The sequence below is a fragment of the Gossypium hirsutum genome, chromosome D01, assembly GCF_007990345.1.
Source record: "Gossypium hirsutum isolate 1008001.06 chromosome D01, Gossypium_hirsutum_v2.1, whole genome shotgun sequence".
In the NCBI taxonomy this organism is placed as follows: Eukaryota; Viridiplantae; Streptophyta; class Magnoliopsida; order Malvales; family Malvaceae; genus Gossypium; species Gossypium hirsutum.
In genome coordinates this window covers 58573704-58595048 of record NC_053437.1, presented here as the reverse complement: position 1 = coordinate 58595048, position 21345 = coordinate 58573704, and the positions used below count along the sequence as shown (strand labels likewise).

Here is a 21345-nt window from a genome sequence, read left to right as displayed (position 1 = left end):
ATCTTGGGAAATGCTATTCCTCATAGTTTAATTAAATAAGTTATTAATGATTTTACAATAAAAATTTCAATTAATCAATTCAATCTTCTTTTAAATTAATTTGCCAATCGAGCTCTGATCTTATGACTCTGATTAATCTGTCTGATTTAGTCTGCTTGCAAGAATTTCATTAAATTTACCAGAAAAAAAATCAATACGAATTTACACATATTGTACCAAAAATTTGTATGAAAAAAATAAAAATTTAAAAGTTACCAATTTTTTCGTTACAAAATCTTAATGAAATTTCTTAATATTAGAATATATTTATTTTTACTCTAAAATTACATTTCTCATTTTAAATCCTCGTTTTGAAACTATACAAAAATTCTGAGACCATACAAAAATTTATGAAAGTGTACCAAAAATTATGACAAAGTACCAAAATTTTTGAGGGATTACCAAAAATTCTAAGCAAGTACAAAAAATTACGAGGGATATTGATACTATTGTTTAACAAGGAGAAAGAGAGGAGAATGTGGTAGTTGTTTGAAGGTCACTTTACTTGTGATATGCTAAGAGCTAGAGTGAAAGGGTAAGAAGGGAGGAGGAAAAGACTTACAAATATCTGGAGAATGGGAAGTTGTCTGAGTCTGGGTTATTTGTAGGGTGCTTCTAAGGGTGGAATAGACCTCTCTCTCTCTCTCTTCGTGTGTTGGGGTATATGTAGGGGAAGGTCTCCTTGCTTGCTTGGTAGTGTCATGTCATCGACAATACAAATAGTGGCCTACTCATGTGGTCGGCTAGGTAGCATGTTCATTATATGTTAATTGTTGTCAAGCATAGTATTGTGTGACTCTGCTCTGACATTTCCTTTGCTAAGGTAGTACAAGATTGTTATGCTTCAATGGCCTCCTAATGGTTCTTATGGACAATCCGTAGTGAGTGGTTGAAAGTGGGTGGCCGAAAAGCCTGTGGCATGAAAAATGCGAGTGTGACTAGCCGAGTTCATAACTAGCTAGATGGCCTCAACTAATAGAATAAGACAAACTGCCCATCGGTGCTTTCTAAGTTACCTCTCGTGCTGCCACATGTCAAAACTAAAGGAAGGGTATAACAAGGGAATACCAAAATTTAAGAGAATATAAAAAATTAGGAAGGAATACAAAAATTATAAGAGAATATAAAAAAAACACGAGAAAGTACCAAAAATTATAAGGAAATATAAAAATTATAAGTAAAAAAAATATAAAGGAATACCAATTTTGGTCCATCTTACTAAATTCATTTCATTTATTTAATATTTCATTTTTTTTAAATTATCATGAAATATAATTTTTTCCCTTACAAAATTTATCATGAAAATAATAATTTAAAAGTAATCAAAATTTTCAGTTACATATCTCACTAAAATTTCCTCATAATTATAAACAATATTTTTTTACTCCAAAATTATATCTCATATTAAATTATTATTTCAAATCTATACACAAAATTATGAAAATATACCAAAAATACAAAGAAGTACCAAAAAAGTATAAAGGCATACAAAAAATTACGAGGAAGTACCAAAAATTTTTGAAGGAATACATAAATTTATGAGGGAATATCAAAACATTAAAGAAAGTGCCAAAATATGAGGGATTACCAAAAATTATGAGGGCATATAAAAAATTATTGTTAGAGTTGTGTGACCCAAATTCTAAGAGATTGTTCACAAGTCAAGTTAAATAAAAATATATTTTCTTTTTAGAAGATTTAGTATTTATTAGTATAACATATTTAGCATTTATTAACATAGTTTATTTGACTTACTAATTTAGCCTATAAATAGGTTCTTTTAAAACCTTAGAAAGATATACCAATTAGAGATTAGAACTCATAATAGCATGAGAGAATACCAAAAGTTATGAGTGATACCAATTTCTTAATATTTAAAAATAATATTTTTATTTATTTCAAAATTATATCTCCTACCAAATTCTCATTTTTAAAATAATACAAAAAATTATGAGGGAATACAAAAAATACAAGCAAGTATAAAAATTTTTGAAGGAATATCAAAAAATATGAGATACCAAAAACTATGAGGGATACCAATTTTTGTTCATCTAGTATTTTTTTTTTCATTTATTTAATTTTTCACATTTAAAAAAAAGTTATCATGAAATATAACTTTTTAGTCCTTTATTTAATTTTTCACATTTTTAACAAAAGTATCATGAAATATAATTTTTCAATACCTAATTTTAGCATTAAAATTTATAATTTAAAAATTACAATTTTTTCGTTACAAATTCCCATTGAAATTTCTTAATATCAGAAAATAATATTTTTATTTACTCCAAAATTATATCTAATACCAAATTTTCTTTTCGAAACAATACCAACAGTTATGAGGAAGTATCAAAAAATGAGGGAATACCAAAAAATATGGGAAAGTATTAAAAATTAAAAGAGAATAAAAAAAAGTACAAAAAAACAGCATGAAAAAATACCAAATATTAGGATGGGATATCATTTTAATTCGTCTTAGTAAATTTGTTTTATTTATTTATTCATATTTTAAAAAATTATCATGAAATATATTTTTTCCCCTCACCAAATTTTGTTGAAATATAATAATTTTGTTTGCGTCTAGCATTTGCTGTTCCTCAAGCTTCTATATTTCCGTTATTCTGCAGCTTTCTGTTGTTTTTTTTCTTGCAATCATAAAACCCAGAAGATTAAAAAGAAAGACTCAAGGTTTGCGGCTTTTAGTTCTTTGTCGACATGGAAAATCTCGCTCAAAAACCGTGATGGAATTCAATTCTACGAGGGCATCCCTATCTGCGATGGCGCCCACTCATTAGAAACCCCATGGTGAAATCAACTACTTAGATGAAAAAACCCTTTTTTTTCTGGGATACTTGAATGAAACGTAAGTGGAAGAATGAATATATAATCTTCGACCTAGTTCATTTACGAAATTTCGTTGCACTGCCAACTTTTTTTTATTCTTATTTTTCCAGAAAAGATCGCCAGCATGAAAACATGGGTTCTTTTTCAACCGATAGGATGACGACACCTTTGTGTCTACAGCTGTGTTCTTAAAATTAATTTATGTCGTAATGAAACTTCCAAGTTTAGGCTTTAGACTCGTAGATTCAATACAATTTCTTTCTGGAGTAAATTAACATTATTACAATTATCAATCATTCCTCCATTTGGTCTTATACTAGTTCCATCCCACTCTATACCAACTACCTTTTGACTAACCTTAATTGTATATTAAATAAATCTTAGTTAACTATATTTGCATGAAAATTTCAACCATTTTCATGAACTGTTCATGCCTTTGAGAGGGGAAAAAAGGAAATAAATAAACAGGGGCAGCCAAAATTTGAAGTAAAAGAGAAGGTTATTTGAGAACTCGCATGCCACCAAGAGTGTGTTACTTCTTGAACTCAACCTCACTTTGCTCTGCACTTCCACTGATCACTTCCAAATGATACAAAACTGGAGCTGAGTCACTGTAAAAAGAAAAGATTAAAAGACTATCATGTACAATAAAATGATGCAAGTCAAAATTTAATGATGTATTCTCGAGCTGAATTATAAAACTCAAAGCGAGTAAGCGACATACCTACAGTGCTGAACTATTTTGAGGGTTTGTCTTCTTCTAGCAACAAATGTATCATAGACTTGACTACCTCATTATCTACGATCGTAGCATTCTATAAGGGGAAAAAAAGATTAATAAGTAATGCTGCATTATAGGCACAGGCTTCTCCAAGGAAAGACGATACCTGAATGAGAATCTCAGCAACTGGATGTGGTTAAATAACCAAGAAACATTAGAAGAAACAATATCTTGCATACCATGCTTATGAGCTATTAAACAAATACTGATTAACCAAAAAAAGATAATAAACTTGACAGAAAATACACACTGAGAACCTTAACATTACCCTTCAGCTAAGGCATTTGCACACGTTTCACGTGTACTGAGGTTCAAATTCTATGCAATCGAAAGAAGACAACTGAACTATAAATAATCACAAACAACATTACCTCTGGCTTTCTAATTAGCTCCTTCAAAATTGAATGAAGAGCAGATCTAAGTTCCTTGCACAATACTGCAGTTTGAGCAGGCGCTGTCAGCTTCAGCCATCCATCTATAACAACCAATCCAGACTAAAAAAAGAAAAAAAAAGTTATTCCCCAAATAAGAAACTAAAAAACCAAAATGGACCATTATATAAAAAAACAAAAGTTTTGAATAAGGTGGAACAGTACAATGTTGGCACATAAATCCAAAATAAGTCAAAGATGAAACAAACCATAAGACACTTCATCAAATTCACCAGCATATGAAGAAGAAATTTACTTACGAATACTAAGGAATACAGAAAATACCTGGTGTTGAATGTTTATTAAGCCACCAAACAGCAAAATAGAGAAGGGAGATATGATGGTAGTATCTCGCAGAAATACTTTGTTGGTTTCAACCTGTTATTGTCAAAATTAGATTGCAATCTAAAAGCAAACCGAAGATGGAGCTTGCTCCTAACAAGTTTTCCTTTTTCGTCCTATTTTTTAATGAAGGAAAAGTGAATTTCACCATTGAACAGGAAGTGCAACATTGCAGCTCCTTTTACATGGAACATGGAAAACTAGAATAAGAAAAAAGATAATCATTACAAGGAACATTAAACAAGACATAAGAAGTAAGAACCAAAATAATGACGCCCCTTTTACATTGCAGCTCTTAATTAAGATAGGATAGTTTATTCCTATGAAAGGCTAAAATTGCACAACAAGAAGATTATGCAACATGAAGCTGTTAAATTATTAAGACTATTCAAACCTAGCTCATTAAAAAGGAAAAGAGAATTCCAATTCGGATTGAAACTAGAAAAAACTATCTAAATCTACATTATCAGCAGCATATGCCCATAAACTTTCAAGAAACTTCTTACACTTATACTGTATATTATAACAAACAAATCCAGCAAACGCATAAACAGACTTTTCAAGGAAAAAGAAGCTAATCTTTTACATTATAGCCTCTGTTAGGTTAGTTATCACTCAATAGGAAACAAACATGCAATGGTTTGTCAGACCTATGTATATCATGTATGAAATAACTATCGTTCAAATATTGGAGAAAGAAGAAAATTAGAAGACAATAGACGATTAAATTAAATCCACTAGATAGATGTCTACTTACCTTTTCAAGGAAGACAAGAAAGAGATGTTGAAAGGATTTCAAGCTACTGTTGATAGAAGAAGGGTGTATATGAACCTCTCGTCTTCCATCATACCAGACTGGATGACCCTTTGTTGCAGGATTGAGTTTAAGCCTGCTGAGAGCTACTCCAGTAATGCCCAGCTCAGTGGCAGCCACATTAGGATATAAACCAGCACATAGTATTGCCTTCAAAGATGATAATACAATTATATCCAGAATAAGATGCAGTTTTAATTTTAATCATCTGTTGCTGCAACAAACTTATAAATAAACAACACTTAACAGCACATCATAATCCTCACAAGTCAGTAGATGAATGTACAACTAAGGGTCTGGAAGAAAATAAGTAACTGTTCAACTAATGAAAGTAGGAACTTCAGATATTTCAAGATTAAATCATTGACCACAAATTAGGAGAAAGTTGGTTCTACAGATATATGTAAATTACAGGAAAATTAAGATATAGCACTCTCAAAAAACAAAACAGAAATTTAGTGATATAAAAAAGACTGGAACAACAAAATAGTAATAAAAAGGGCCCAGTTTCCAAGTGGGCAGTATATAGGACGATTCCAACACACGCTTACAGAAGATATAATTCCGTTTGGGGACAAATATGTAACTGAACATCTAATAGCCTCCTCAGAAATAAAATAGGTTGTCCACAGAATAAAAATTGCTCATAAAGTTGTAAATGGACAACAAATAATCCAGACAAATGAAGTGAATAAAGACCAAAAAAATGACCTCTGCCATAACATAAGCGAGCAAAACTGCAAAGTAGCACTAAATGTGAACTAATTCAAAATCAAATAGACACAAAATGAGCAGAAATTACGTTCATAATTACCTTCACAACAGCAGAATGATGTGAATGTATATTGAATGGTTGTGAGTAATCAGAAAACCAACCATCAAGATTTTCCTTCCTTTTACCCCTACTCTGTAAGATGAGCAAGAAAAAACATATACTGCATCAAATTCCATAAAAGTCATATCAACTGAAACAACGGATGCATACCTTATAATTCTTTGGAAGATTGATGAATCCTATATCTGCTAGCAGTGTCCCAAATTGTATTCTCATGTCTCTGAAAATTTTAAGAAAACAAGTCAAAAGGCCAAGATTAGTTGCCAAATTAAAAAAGAAAAGAAAAGTGAATACTTCAGTGGATGTTATCATGATTGCATAAGTTATCATTTTATGTTCATAAAAGAGACATTTTAGAAAGGCAGTTTGGTAAACATCTAAATCTACACTACTCAACCACCAAGTGGACCCTGCAGATGGGAGGGCAGGAAAGGCAGAAGCAGCTATCGCACTACCACCGACTTGGTAGCTTTGACTTCTGGATAGAGTACCATGACAAATATGATAGGAGCAATTTAATCCTTTCACTTCTAAGTGGGATCTCCAAATGGATCATAACTGGTAAACACACGTAATAACAAATATGTATAAACAGGCATCATATTTTACCAACTGTAAATTCAAAAAGATCCCACTACCAAGGAGGCAACATATCACTATACTATTGACAACTTAAGAACTTGCACAAGAGTCAAAACTATCATCTGCAATTTGGACAACTCATTCCAATTCATAATATGACAACAGCTAATTAAGTATCTCAAGAATGGTGAGTTATCATCTAAATGACAGGAAAGTACCAAAATACTCCAATCAGGGGTGAGAGAGAGAGAAGTAAAGGTAAACCTTATCATGGACATAACTGAACTGCTTAAAAAGTACATCTTGCAGAACCGCTGGGCAGCTTTTACTCCTTTCTGCAAGGATAGAAATTTCACATAAGTAACATGAATTAAACACAAATTAAACGGATAGAGAGAACTGCATTCACTGAGAAAGAGAACATGATTCTCTTTCCCTCTCAATGTTGTTGAAGGAAGGTTCTAAAGATCAGAGTGCAAATCAATCAGGAATCAGGGTGCCATTTACCAAACAAGACTTTTCTAGCAGAAGCAGACAACACTGATCACTTTTTCTTAGAGTTAATGATCGCTAGAAAACATATCACAATCATTCACATACCTCTCGGAAAATCTTCTCCCATTTCCTATATGCAACCATCATTAGCAAGTGGTCAGACTGCCTCTCAGCATCGTTCAAATCACTAGATTCATCCAGCTTCTCGCTTAATAAAGCCAATTTAGCTCTTTCAACATTTTGTTTCTGTAATGTAGAAACAAAATAACGGAAGTGATGCAACTTCTTTCTTTTCAGAAAGCAAGAACAATATAAACATATAAAAATAAAAAATAAAAGAACCTCATCCTGGGGATACAAAAATGGAGACTTATAGCTGAGACATGCGGAGATAGATAAGATGGGTGATAAGCAACCAAATATTCCACCATAGAGCAGCATCTGCAATTCAGCCAAAAACAGTTTAGTAAATTCTAGTCAATGGACGCTCTATAGAAGTTTATGCAACGAAAGATTGAATGATATGAGAATCCATTTCATAGAGAGAAGAAGGAAACAATTCAATCCTCATCATGTAAGAACATCAGGCAAAAAAAAGGCTGCAGTCTTTAACAAGAATAAACTAAAGGCTGGAGATCAAAATACAGCAAGCATAACTTGACTCATAGTCTATGTAAAATCTTCAGATTTGGCACTTCCTCTAGGTATTTTGACAAAGAAACCCTAATCCAAATTCTAGGTTCAATTTAAGATGTTTTTACTATTTTAAAATGTGTTCTGTGCCTAGGGGACGCAAGCATTCCTTTTATCAGAGGGCAGATCAGCAGATAAATTAATTTCTCGCAAGACGTAATTTACAAATGTATAGCATGCATACCAGCACAGACACGAATTTAAGTAAAAAGAAATTACATTTTTTTTTCAAAATTGATTACAATGAGCTTAACACAATTAGTAAAAAGAGACAAAAATATCATTAAAACATTTACTACCCATAATTTTATTTTAAATAAAGTGCAAGGCGTAAGATTTATAGTCAAAAGAATTGGGGGGGGGGGGAGGATTAAATATATTAAGTGCACCTTTCCGATCAAAACATCAACAGGAAGCTTTGCCAAATGGTGCCCAAGAGGTGTCAACTCTTCATCTCCCTCAACAGCACCAACCTGAAATAATCTCCCAATTACCAAAATTCACAGGCCATCATCATTTGCCAACTAAAAAAATCAACTAAAGCAAGGTCCAATGATGCAAGAGAATCTACTAAGTTACTAAACTATGGTCCAAATTGAAGGAAATGGAGCTAAGAATATTTTGAGCTTTAAAAGATTAATGGGCCACAATATGAATATCCAACTTTGGGGTTGAAGATGAGAATGCTTTTGTAGGAGAACTAAATGCTGGTCAAGAATAAATCTGGAATTCATGCATCAAGTCGGAATTAAAGTTTGTGTTGATTCACATGTTCAAAAATTATGAACCATAGATGGACGGAAAGATCTGGAAGTCTATTTTCTAATGCATCAAACAGTGTCTTTCGGAGTCTTTTACAAATAGTTATGGCCATTTTAATGAAGGTTGTTCAAGGGGATGAACCTGGACACATTAAAAAATGCAATCTTTTTATTCAATGCTTTGTCATATATTAGGAAGTAATTCATGTATGGGGATTTAATTCTTGGGGATTCAATTGTATTGGGGATTAGTTTATGGATTTAATATTTGAAGTTACCTATGCTTGGGGGGATGTCCCAAGTTAGTCTGGGTAGCACTATCAATGTGAAGGGCAAATGAGAATTTGAATCAAAACTTGCTTTTTAGCAATTTATCCTTTGTTTTCTTGTTCTTGGTGGATGCTAACAACTAAACACTTACCAAGCCCCACTGAAAAAGAATGTCAAACATGCAAAAGTGGGTAGTAAGATGGCATTTTATGATCCAGTTACTGTTCAAAAGCAGGTCCGTCAATCTGAACAAGATGAAGGTCATAGTGAAGTTGAAGGAGTTAGTGTAGGGAAGCTGACACAATTAGATTCTTCAAATGATCAGCTAAGCTCTTGTATGAGCTGTGTGTGTGTGAGGCATTTAAGAGTGGTGATATTTAGTATCTCCTAATTCCCTAACACTTGTGTTAGTGTTGACCTTATCACTTTAGGTTTGGAAGGTTCCATAAAGTGTGGCGGTTTATAAAAAATCTTCCCCAATCAAACCATGCTAATTGAGTCTTTTATTCGTTTCTCTTAGCATCCAGATTTGATTCCTTATCATCCAAGTACTCAAAAATACCGGTTGAGTGGGATGATAGGATGACCAAACAATAATGCTCATAAACATGAAATATCTTAATCTAATAAAGACAGCAAGAAATCACGACAGAGAGAATACAAAATTAAGTGCTTCTTCCTTGAAGCCCAAAATCTTATCCCCATATTACTATATGGTAACAATTGTTGGTTAAAAGAATGAAACTTACCTCATATAACAATGAAATGGCAGAGTTCATAGCTTCTTCCTTTGGCGGTTCCAAAGCCTAGAATCAAAAGCTATGCCATTAGAACACTATGGAAGAGAATAAATATGACAACTTATAGATACTGTAAAATATATTTGTACCTTGGATAAGAAAGGCTTTATCTGACCAAGGCTAAGTAGCTTAATTTGTAAACAGAGCTCTACTAAAGGCATCCGAAGCATTTCAGGAACCTAGATGATAATTAAGAAAAAACTGATAAGATTCGGGACAAGAGAATTTTAGCCTAGTTATTAGCACATTAATGAATATGTTAATAAAGAAGAAATTACCTGATATGGGCGCATGAGCTTTTCAAATCTATGCCGTGTATACAAGCAGAAGCAAATTCCAGGCTTAACACGACCAGCTCTTCCTCTACGCTGCTTAGCATTCGCTCGAGATATCCAATCTTCAACCATGCTTGATAATTTCTACAGCAACATATAAGATAAATAAGCAAAAATTAAGCACATAACCAAAGACTTAATAGAAGGAATCCATGCATAACATCTAAAGACATTTTTTTCTTTGGTAACCACTAATGAAGCTGCAAGTATACAGAAAACAATTCACTTATTATTGAGGCAAAATGCTTAAGCATTCCCTTCCAAAGTTTCTGCTCAAATTTGATATACTATTCCAATATAAACAACCATTACCAACTACACCCATCTTTCCCATTTTGTATTGACTTCTCAAGTCCAAAGTGAAAGCCCAAAGCAGAAATCAGCATTTTCCATCCTTGGGCCTAGCAACTAATTATGTTTACCCCTGTTAGAACACTTTTTCTTTTAACACTCATCTAGAATTAGATTATTAAAAACCTATACAAGTTCTTAACCACTGACGATGCCCAAGGTGACATCTAGCATAAGCTTCAGTCAATGATAGGATGCAATTATAAATATACTCCATAGACAAGATATTGGAAATAGATATAAATTGGTTGTCAAAGTAAAACGAGAAATCAATTATTACAATAGAGCTAAACAACAGTAAGATTAACTTAAGATTCTTTCAGCAAAACCTTTTTACGAGCATTTCCTTTAGAACATAGAATGGGCCTGACTCAAACCATTTGTACTCCAAGCAACATAAACATCAACAATGGAGGTTACTAAACTATAAGAAAATATGAATGCAAACCTTTTGAGGATTATAACGATTCTCCTTATGCTTTCCACAGTCAATCACATAGACTACGTCATCAATTGTTATGCTAGTCTCAGCTATGTTTGTTGCTATAATAACCTGAAATTGAAATGCATTTGAAGTAGGAGTTAAATCAATTTTAGAGAAAGTTCACATAACAAATAAAAATCTCAAACATGAGTGAAGAACGTACCTTACGTATGCCATCAGGAGGATTTAGAAAAACCTTTTTCTGCTCATCTGCTGCGATTGATGAATGTAGAGGCAGAAGCCAGTCGGAAGATGGTCCAGCAAATCGATAAGAAGCAGCTAGCCTATCAAGTAGTGTATGAATCTCAACAACTCCCTGTTAAACCATGGAATATGTATCAAACTAATATCAAAACAAGAAAAATCAAAGTATAAGGTATATCAACATCAAAAGAACTTAGGATAGCTTACTGGCAAAAAGATGAGTATAGCACCCTTATCACACGTTTCATCTACATGACAGACCAAATCTTCAAGCAAGTCATAATCAATGACATCTTCATTCAGTCTTTTCTGTGTTAAGAATTTGTAAGTCATTATTCATCCTCTCACCGAGGAAAATAGAATAAACCATGTTGCTTGTGCTGAAAGAGTTTACCAAATTTTGTTGAGTTTGCTCACTATATGATTGATAACTACTTGAATCGTAATGTGGATTTACATACTCCTCAGACAGAAGGGAATCATCACCCCATGCAGACAAGACAAGATTTTTCTTTCCTCTATGATTGTTCACAGGACCCCTCTGCAGCAGAATGAAGAGTTCATAAATTGCATGACAGAAACAAAGATAACCCTTCATATTTCATAACCTACTCATAAATACTCTACCTTTTTCCAGCTCCAAATTTCAGAAGCAGTTAGCTAACACCCAGTAAGAATAATATAAAAATAAATTAATTACCATGTCCCTTGTGGATGTTTCACATCTTAGAGAAGCAGGAGAATCTGAAGCAAGGTGATAATTGATACGTTCATATATATCCTCAAGAAAGCAAGTTGTCACTGGATGAGTCCGGCCTTGTGCAGTAATCACAGGGCAAAGCCCAAAATATCTTGAGAATAAATCAGAATCAACTGTTGCAGACCTAATCATTTAGATCATGATTCGGAAACCAGGATACGAATAAGGTAAGGCCAAGATGGAGATAAAAACAAGCTTACACAACTATGATTGATAAGAAACACACACACACACAAAAAAAAAATACATATACATACATAAGAATAACTTTCAGTTTGGGTGTGTTAGAGACAGATTGCTTCTCAATAAGATTCTTCAAAACAATGAGTAGAAAATCACCCTGTTGAGGAAAAAGAAACAAATCAGTCCATTTCAGAGATCTGGACTAACATTTCAGCATTGCCTGAAAATTTAGAATTGAAAAACTATTTCCCTCATGGGCTGATTGTTTGCCCCCCACAAATTCTTTATGAGTAGATTAGCTATGGAGTTATTTTTTATGGCAATATGAATGATCTCAACAACTTCCAGACAAATAGTTTTGTTAGTCATTCTAGAGCCAAGAGCTCAAAACCAAATAAAAGTCTTGCATGAAGTGCTGCAAATTAATTCATTTAAGAAAACTCAACTGCTATGAATGTTAAATCATTGAAGGACATTATAAACCAAAAGAACTCGTAAATTTTGAAAACATCCACCTGAAATAGCCATAGTTGAACTTCAAATTCATCCACTTACCAAAAGAGATCGTTCATGTACTTCATCTACTATGATGTGAGTAACACCAGTCAAGTTTTTATCCCCCTGTGAAAATTGAAAGGAGAAACCATAAAAGGGAAGTTAAGGGGGAAGTATATTAAACAGCAACCATAATGAAGTTTCATATAGGAGTGGCCTAGATGCTAATTTTACAAAACACATTGCAAAACCTCTTTGAATCAAAACATTCCTGATATAACCACTCAAGAGTTCCATCTTTCTTCACATAAAATATATGACCACAATGTACAAGTTCTGAGCTAAATCAGCATCCATAGAAACTTATTCTAGCATGAATTAAAGTTTCTGCATATTTATAAAGCATCCACATGTAATATTCAAGTTAAAATCAAGGAAGGTGAAACCCAAAGACAGCAGCAACTAGTGAAAATGTCAACAACTAGCAAGCAGTATCTAGATTTACTTCACTGTTCCAAAATCCCATTTCAGCATCCTGAAAAAGTACAGTTGGAACAAACAAAACAGTATATGATGCACCACAACTACAAATGAAGGCTGGAGAAAAAGACTTCAAAGCAAAAATCAAAAGCACCCGAAATAAAAAGACTTCCAATATAAGCTATGATAGATTCAAAGAAGCCAATAACTAAAATAATTGTGGCTGACTAGGGCTTTACCGCAAGTTTCCTCAGAAGAATACCAGTTGTACAAAAGAGAAGCTTTGTCTTTTCATTCCTAGAAAATGCAACATAACCAAGAAGGAGAAATTAGTTATTCAATAAAAAAAATTTTTTTAAAAAGACCACATTAGTCTTTTCAATGAAAGAAATAACAATAGGACTCTATAAGTGAATAGCAAATACAAAATTCTACCAAAACAAACTGAACACATACAATATGGTACGAATGTAAAGCTTTAAAAAAAGGTAATAGCAACAATATTTTCTACCTTATGGAGTGATCAAGCAATTCAAAAGACAATGAAACATAACCATAAATATGAAATGTCAGCACTAACAAGCACTAAAGGTATTTAAGGGCCATGTGAAAAATTAGACAAAAGGCAGAAAATCGAATAAAATTATTTTCAAGCTCCTTAAGCAACTATTTAAGCCAACCTAATCAATCAACAGTAAACCGTTATGCAGTTTGCAAAATCAGTAAATGCCATAGAATATCTGTACATAAAATATTCATCCTTTACGCCCTGAATTTTGAGCTTAGAAAACTTGATCAAACCACAATGCACAATCGAATCTGACACCAGATAGATTTCATTAAGAAATAACATAAAGAAAAAGTTTAGGTGTATAGACAGGATTCATCATTGCTGCTGAATTTCTGACAGCAAAATCACTAACATGTCAACTTTCTACACAGAGGAAATGCAATCGGAACTAGCAAATTATTGTAACTTATAAGATCAGGACATAAACACCTGGCATTATCTAGACGAACTTGATAACCAACCAAAGACCTATTAGAACCAGGAGATGGTTCACAACGCTCATCAGCAACTCGCTCTGCAACAGAAATTGCCTGCAATGATATAGACACCCCACACAATACTTTTACTAAATCTAAAAAAACAAATATAAATATATAAAAGCATAAATGAAATTTGCAATAAAGCACTAATATGGCAGGCAGAGACTTGATAAACTAAAAGAACAAACTCTACTGAAACCAAATATTACTTCTGATTTTCTAGTAGGAATGTCAGACTTGGTGCATTTATGAGTCAACTTTATCAGTGGTAATATCAGTTGAACAGACATTTGAAAACTACTGCATATCCGCAATAAAAGAATTCAAATAGATGAAGCATATATTCGTAACTTAATGTGCATTAAAGGCAACAATTGGCCATTTATGGGTTTCCTTTGTGAAAATATTGCCGAGCTTCTTCTGCTTTAATCATGTCTACCTAATCATTTAAATTGCCCACAGCCATCTTAGAACATCAGAGAGAAGACAAGGAAGAAGATAAAGAAGAAAGGTTGACAGAATTAACTTTTGATTGGTTTCTAAAAGAAACAAGTGAGAGTTAGTAATGAGAAGAGGTGCAAGAAAAATTAGTGTTAAGCATGTATCAACATATTATTCACCCACCGCTATTCTCCTTGGTTGTGTGCATATGATACTACAATGTCCACCATGTCCAGATTCAATCATATCATCCAGTATAAATTGAGGAACCTACATTCAGGGAACAAAAGTATAAGTTAATTTCAAAGGGAAAAGCAAAGAAATTAGTAATGCAAAAAGCTACCAAATCATGAAACTCAAGTTAACTGGGTCTATATTGGGGGGGGGGGTAACTGGGTCAAGGAGGATCATGAAAGATAAGGGCTTGCACAAAAATAAGGGAAATATAAGTTTAAACCTGAGTAGTTTTTCCAGATCCTGTTTCACCACAAACAACAAGAACATTATTTTCCTTTAGCAATTGCAAAATGTCATTTTTCAACCCAGCAACAGGAAGAGCAGCTCTAGTTTTCAACATCTCCTGGAAACAAAAATAAAATAAAATAAAATAAATATAGAACTTTTAACAGCAAAAGCCAAATGCATAATGCATGTGTTGCATGCTAAGGAGCATCATTACAATTTACAAGAACAGGCATGATGTTACCATGAGCAACATAAAATGCTCAACATGAATGGGAACATTAATTAAGAGTGAGATTACCATGATCATTAGCAAGAGATGGTAAATTATATTGCTCTTTAAGCATCAAGTTTGAAATAGCATACTCAAGACACCAGAACTAGTTTCAAGAATTTTACAAGTTCAGCTATAAAACTACAGCAAAAATATGCAAGGAAGGTTGATAATCTACTATGACAAACATCATATATTCATAGTCTCTTGGTGTACATGCATCAGTAGATTCTGACATTAGATTCTAGATTAGGAGATTGGCACCACAGGATTCAGAATCTCTTCATGTATTTCGTGCAACAGAAGCAAATTTATCATTCATAAAACACAGAACCCCTCCCCTAACACACACGTGCGCTTTCTCTCCAACTAAATCAGAGCTAAACTAAATTATAACAAGTTATGTTTCAGCAAGGGCTAACATTTTCACACATAGGTGGAACAACAAAGCTTCCAACACAAATTAGGAGCTCTTCACTGCAAGTTGTGCACAAGTAAGCTAGTAAACTTCACACTAATCATTAGCAAATAGTAAGTTCAAATTACTTCAATGCGATAAAATTAAAGTTTCAGATCCCCCAAGCAAATTAAAATGATATCCAATTAGAAAGAAACAACAATAGCAGAACCAATTGAAAACAAATACTTGTATAGTTATACCAAAAGCTTATAAATCCAATTACTATATTCCTGAGACACAGCAACAATAATACACCAACCTTGTATCTCTGAGTATGCTTTCTCTTTTCTTCTTCCTGTCTCAAATACACACTTTCCATTTCTTTTGCATGGCTTTTCCCTGCAATAAGAAATGTGTCAGATCGAAGAGATTATTAGTTTATCACCCAGCCATAGTCAAAATACCATATTGATCTACACCTCGAACTAAACCTTTACACTCGTTTCGATGATCCTCATAGCAATGTGCCCAGTCTTCCCTCATTTGATTATGTGAGCACATTCAGAGTTCCCCAAACAATATCTAAAATTTTCATGAATGAAAAATCCATTGCAATTCCAGTTCAGTTCTAACTATTATGTGTAGATTTTTTCATGGATGGATTAAAAAGAGCACTTCCTTAGGAGGGAAGAAAAGAAAATTTGAGAAAACAGGACATAAAAAACAATGGGGTTAAACTAACCATTTCACATTCCATATCAATGGCAAATTTAGCAAAATAATTTAGTATAAATGCATCAAATACAATAATATAACATACTTTCATATACTGGATCAGCTACAGAAGAACTCAGGGTTTTATTATCTTCAAGGCAGGCCTTTTGGAACTCGTCTAAAGCAGATTCATTAGTATCATGACCAGGAGCCTTTGATCTGGAATCCTCATCTCTCAATAACCGATCAACAAAACCAGCCCTTCGATCTTCCTCATTCTCTTCTATTTTGGTCAAAGATTCCCCTGAAAGTGTTCAAATACTTTAAGAAACATTAACAGCAGTGGTCACTTGCTTTTAGAAATCTGATAAATATCTTTCTTATTCCTTATGTTGAATTGATAGAAAACATCAAGACTGACAAACTGAACCAGAAAATGAAAGAGGATCCAGCATAATATTAGAAGAGATGCCATAACACCATTAGCATAAATAAGACAAAACTTCAAAAAGTTATTTTGCATCTATAAATACAAAATAGATGTTTAAAGCATCACCTCCCTTCCACTGAAAAATGAGAGAAGAGTAAGGCTCGGTAACTATCAGTTGAGTAGGAAGATCAGGGAACAACTGACAAAGAGCAAATGCGGCAACTCTGTTCTGTGAATCCTGTAAAAAAATCAAGGAGTAGGTAAATTACCATTTTTATATATTTTATCAGTAACAAATGTATATTAACTGTAGAAGGAAGGAACAAGCTCACATTCAGTCATATACCCATTATGTGAGAACTAACATAATACAACAGCCTCGACAGAACACGCCATAGATTGAAGAACTCTATTGAGTATGATCCACATGAGGGTATAATCTAACAGGGACACAAGGAAGCATGAAAAAGGTTGTTCAAAAGGAAGACAGGATATATCCTAAAATCATGTTTGTAACTGTCAAATTAAATTCCAAGCACACTGTTAGATTATACCCTCCCGTGCATCATACTCAATCAAGCCATTTCATGCATTAATAATAAATATTAAAAAGAAAGAAAAAAAGGGTGGTGAGAGCTGGTATTATAAAATTAGCATGTTTAACGGGCATCTGAGACTATTTATTCATAAAAAGCTTTTTCAAAGGATGCAATTAAACTAATTTTCAGTACCTACCCTATATCCAATAAAAAACAACAATGCTGTCATTCCTTAGATAATCTAGAAAAGAATATTTGTAGTTAAGCGCTACTACTCCAGAAGACATAAACCAAAATTTGTGGTTGATCGACCTGAGGACCAGACACCACCAAACAGAGTAAAAAAAGTCTTAATATACCACCCAAGGCGTCAACTTGAAGACAAAAACATATTTATTTGTCATATTCACATGCAACATAAGTATGTAAATGAGCATATGGCTAATCAGGCATTCAAGTTTCTAGGATCTAGAAAGCGAACATAGGAACTAAGTACTTTCCTCCAAAGTTCTCCAAGAATGTTCATCTTCTAATTGTTTTGACACCAGTAGCATTGCACTGTACGTTCTTAATCAGAGTATCTCATATTATCAGCATGAAGCATAAGGACAAACAAGTACCTCAGCAGATTCAAAAGCTTCTTGCTCATTAGGAAGCTGAAGGGTGATTAGCCCCCCAGCTTTTCTGCTCTTGCCCCTCCCGCTAGCTTTACGCAACACACTAACAGAATAAGCAAAACTTTTACCTTTGGCAGGCATTTTATCAAATTTTGGAGCCTCCCACCCTGATCTTTGACATAATTGGTGAAGAACAGCCTTCGGAATCTTTTTCGATTCTCCCTGTCATTATTTAGATCATATCCCAAAGAAGTCATAATGAATTCAGTAGAACAAGGCCAAAACCAAACATTTAAAACTTGGAAGGTGATTATTATGGCACTAAATGAAATTGAAAATCAAAAAATCAGGAATCATAGTTAGCAGCTTCCTAAATCCATTGCATTGCAAGTTCACGATCAATATTATATAAAGTTATGTATCAGAAACGCCTTATCACCAATCATTAGTAATATTAACCTCACAAGATCATTGCATTCTGGGAATTACCTTCTTCCAGATTCCATCCAATTTCTCCAAATTTTTCTCACTGTATAGTTCTTTCATCTTTTCTTGCTTCCGCAATTTTAGTACTTCAGAAGCAAGAACATCATTAATTGAAGAATCTTCTAAGAAGAAATCCCCAATCTCCAAATCTTCCGACATATTTTCTGAGTCACCTTTTTCTTGAGTAGGTAACAAAGAAGGAATAGATTTGGTAGACAACTCTTTAGAGGTCTCTGTATCATTTACACTGCCTGTTGCTACACCTGAAGTTATCACACAGGCTGCTGAATTGCATTCAGCATCACCTAGAGATATCATCTCAGGCTGCTCTTCAGGCATGGAACTAGTCACTGTGCCCTCAGACACAGAAGCAGATGCTCGTTCATGCAAAAAATCTGATGCTAAAACAGCATCTGATAATCCTGCTCACCAAAATTAAACAACTCATTACAAAGTGATCAAGTGATAAATCTTTCAACATAAATCACTAAAAACAACTAAAATTGACCTAAAGCAGACAACTCCTGCTTGAGTTTGCGGATTCTACTGCCTGCCTTTTCCTGGCCCCTTTTATCCTTTTTTTCCTTAGCTTTTGTAGCTTCTAATCGTGCTGCATGGTATTCTTTTGCAATAACATCATAAGGCCTAGGTCCAGAAACCTATTAACCAAGAAAAAAGCATAAGAACGAAATTATACCTTGTCATAGTAACTAAACTTAAACCTGAGTATTTAGCAGTAAGGGGGGGAAATAAAAAGGAGAAAGGCCATTTCCAAGTCTATACTTAGAAATACGTAGCTATTTCTCCATTCTTACATAAAAGGGTAGGATTTTTATGACAAAGACAACAAAACTAGTGCAAAATACATTCTAGAACAAGATAATTATAAATGACTGAAATGTTATTCATCAATTGGAAGTCCCTTAGATTCTTTTATATTATATTAGAAGAGAGAGAAAGAACAAAAATCAAAAAGAAGTTTTCAATACCTCTTCGGCTGAACCCTCATCACTTGCTTCATCCTCCCAAGTTTTGGATTCATCCTGAGAGACATAAACTATTAGCTAAAAATCCGTTTTAAACAAATTCCAATAAAGGTAGAAAACATTCAAATGAATAAACCCTAAACTAAAACAGCAGAGACAGCGACAGAATACAAGATCAGTAACAGTTCATTTTATTTCCTTACCTCCTCCTGTTGCTCCATATATTGCCGAATCCAATCTGCTTGTGATGGTTGGCACATATTGAGAGAATTGTCATCTTCACTGCTCTTGGTTCTAACAGAAAGTCCATGTAAGTTTTCCTTAATCCTTGTTGATGCGTCCACTGAAGGAGTCCAGTCTTCCCTTTCAACAGATATAACACTGATAGACCCTCCTAACACATTAGATCACATAATTTAAGCATCAGTGCCAAGACAAACTAGGCATTGAAATTGATCATTATATTTATTAGATAGAAATTCACACACACATATACACACCTCCATCTGAATGCAAAGAGATTCCACTTGAAAACTTCAAAGGAAGCTCGTTTCGAGGTAAGTTCAAGCATAACCAATCGAGAGCAGTCTCAAAAGTAGCACCATCCTACTCAATGTAAATACATAAACTGGTCAATCAATATAGTCAGGAGATACGATGACAAAATTGAAAAGAAAATGAAATTTCGTTTGTAAGAAAAATGTATGGAAAAAAATAAATGATATAACCTTGAGAGAAGAGAGAGCCAATTCAATTTGATCATTAGAGAAACCTTCGCAAGAAAGCTTCTCGTACAGGGCTTTGAGCTTCTTTGCCTTTTGAGCTTTGGATAGAGAATCTTGAGGAGGATTGAGATCGGATTGGGATTGGGATTGGGTAGAGTGGCCGGAGTTGAGTAAAAGCCGACGAAGCCGGTTTTCGTTCTCGGCCGATATCTGAAGTCGAGGGGCAGACGATGTCGCTTGATTGGCTTTAGATGATGAAGAAGAAGACGAAGCGGAAGTAGCTTTTCGGTTGCTTTGCTTCTGAGGCTTCTTTTTCGGAGCCATATTTTCCCTTCAAATTTGGGACAGTGTTTAACGCAGTGAATGATTGGACTGAATCGGTAATTAGACCTAACTGGAACTGGAAGAAGAAATTTCTGGCGCCAGGATCCAAACCCTACCGTAAAAAAGCCGCCTTTATCGCTTCATTTTAAAGATGCAAAATATTGTAACCGTTAAACGGCAACTTTTTCTTTTATCGGAATTTTCTATTAATTTCTTTTTGATATTTTTTTTAGGGAAAAGTACACCAGCAGCCACTAAATTTTTAAAAATGACAAATCAGTCACCCAAGTTCATTTTTCGTTACAGACCTAACGGGACAATTGGTGTGGCTTGTTAGGGTACCACGTTAGACATGAATGGATGTCCATTTAATGAGTAATTAATTTCTACAGTATGATCCGAAAAAAATTAACTTAATGTGCCAAAAAAATCAATTAAAACATGAGAATAAACTAAAGAGGCAAAAACAATTTGGTTAAAGAAAAAAAATTTGTTCAGGAGAAATTTTGTTCAGGAGAAAGTGGAAAACAATTGAAATTTTTAAAGAATTGTTAGAGAAGGGATTGAAAATATTCGAAATTGTGGAATTATTATGCAAAATTTCAACATTGTTGGAATTGTTAATAGAAGAGAACCAGTCGAAGGTGTTCCATCAATTGTAACAGGTAAGTTTATTTAGAATTTGAGTTATTTTTTGGTTTAAGGACATGATTCAGGTTTGGTATAGGGTTTAATAATGTTTCTAATTTGGGTTCATCATTTTTCGATTTTAGGGGGATTTGGGTTTATGATTTTTCGGATTTGTTAGTTCAAACATGTTGCATTCACCCAGGCTTGACATGGAGTTATGCTTTTATGCTATCAATTATTTAAATTCCTGGGAACTGCCATGGGTTTATGTTTTTTTTTTGTAAGTTATTG

The 21345-nt window shown here is 33.7% G+C and overlaps 1 protein-coding gene across 2 annotated transcripts; it reads right to left on the bottom strand.

Annotated features, from left to right (window-relative positions):
• Positions 1-3122: 3122 nt before the first annotated feature.
• LOC107934804 (DExH-box ATP-dependent RNA helicase DExH7, chloroplastic) lies at positions 3123-20589 on the bottom strand. 2 transcript variants are annotated; one of them, XM_016867315.2, is made up of 35 exons: positions 20104-20589; positions 19876-19981; positions 19579-19769; positions 19379-19432; positions 18898-19048; positions 18393-18811; positions 17907-18125; positions 16874-16985; positions 16424-16621; positions 15923-16002; positions 14925-15047; positions 14651-14737; positions 13977-14077; positions 13216-13273; positions 12557-12622; positions 12076-12158; positions 11759-11942; positions 11453-11599; positions 11266-11367; positions 11018-11170; positions 10819-10923; positions 9963-10103; positions 9774-9863; positions 9634-9690; positions 8243-8326; positions 7503-7601; positions 7266-7406; positions 6930-7000; positions 6234-6303; positions 6063-6155; positions 5192-5398; positions 4378-4470; positions 4033-4155; positions 3605-3695; positions 3123-3491 (listed from the first exon to the last, which is right to left on the bottom strand). In XM_016867315.2, the coding sequence occupies exons 1-34, from the start codon at positions 20422-20424 to the stop codon at positions 3618-3620; spliced, it is 4407 nt and encodes a 1468-aa protein (XP_016722804.1). In that variant the 5' UTR covers positions 20425-20589; the 3' UTR covers positions 3123-3491; positions 3605-3617. The 2 variants fall into 2 exon arrangements, 1 of the variants encoding a protein (XP_016722804.1); XR_005909561.1 differs by lacking the exons at positions 3123-3491; positions 3605-3695 and adding an exon at positions 4583-4634 and having other exon boundaries at positions 4086-4155; positions 20104-20581.
• Positions 20590-21345: the final 756 nt, after the last annotated feature.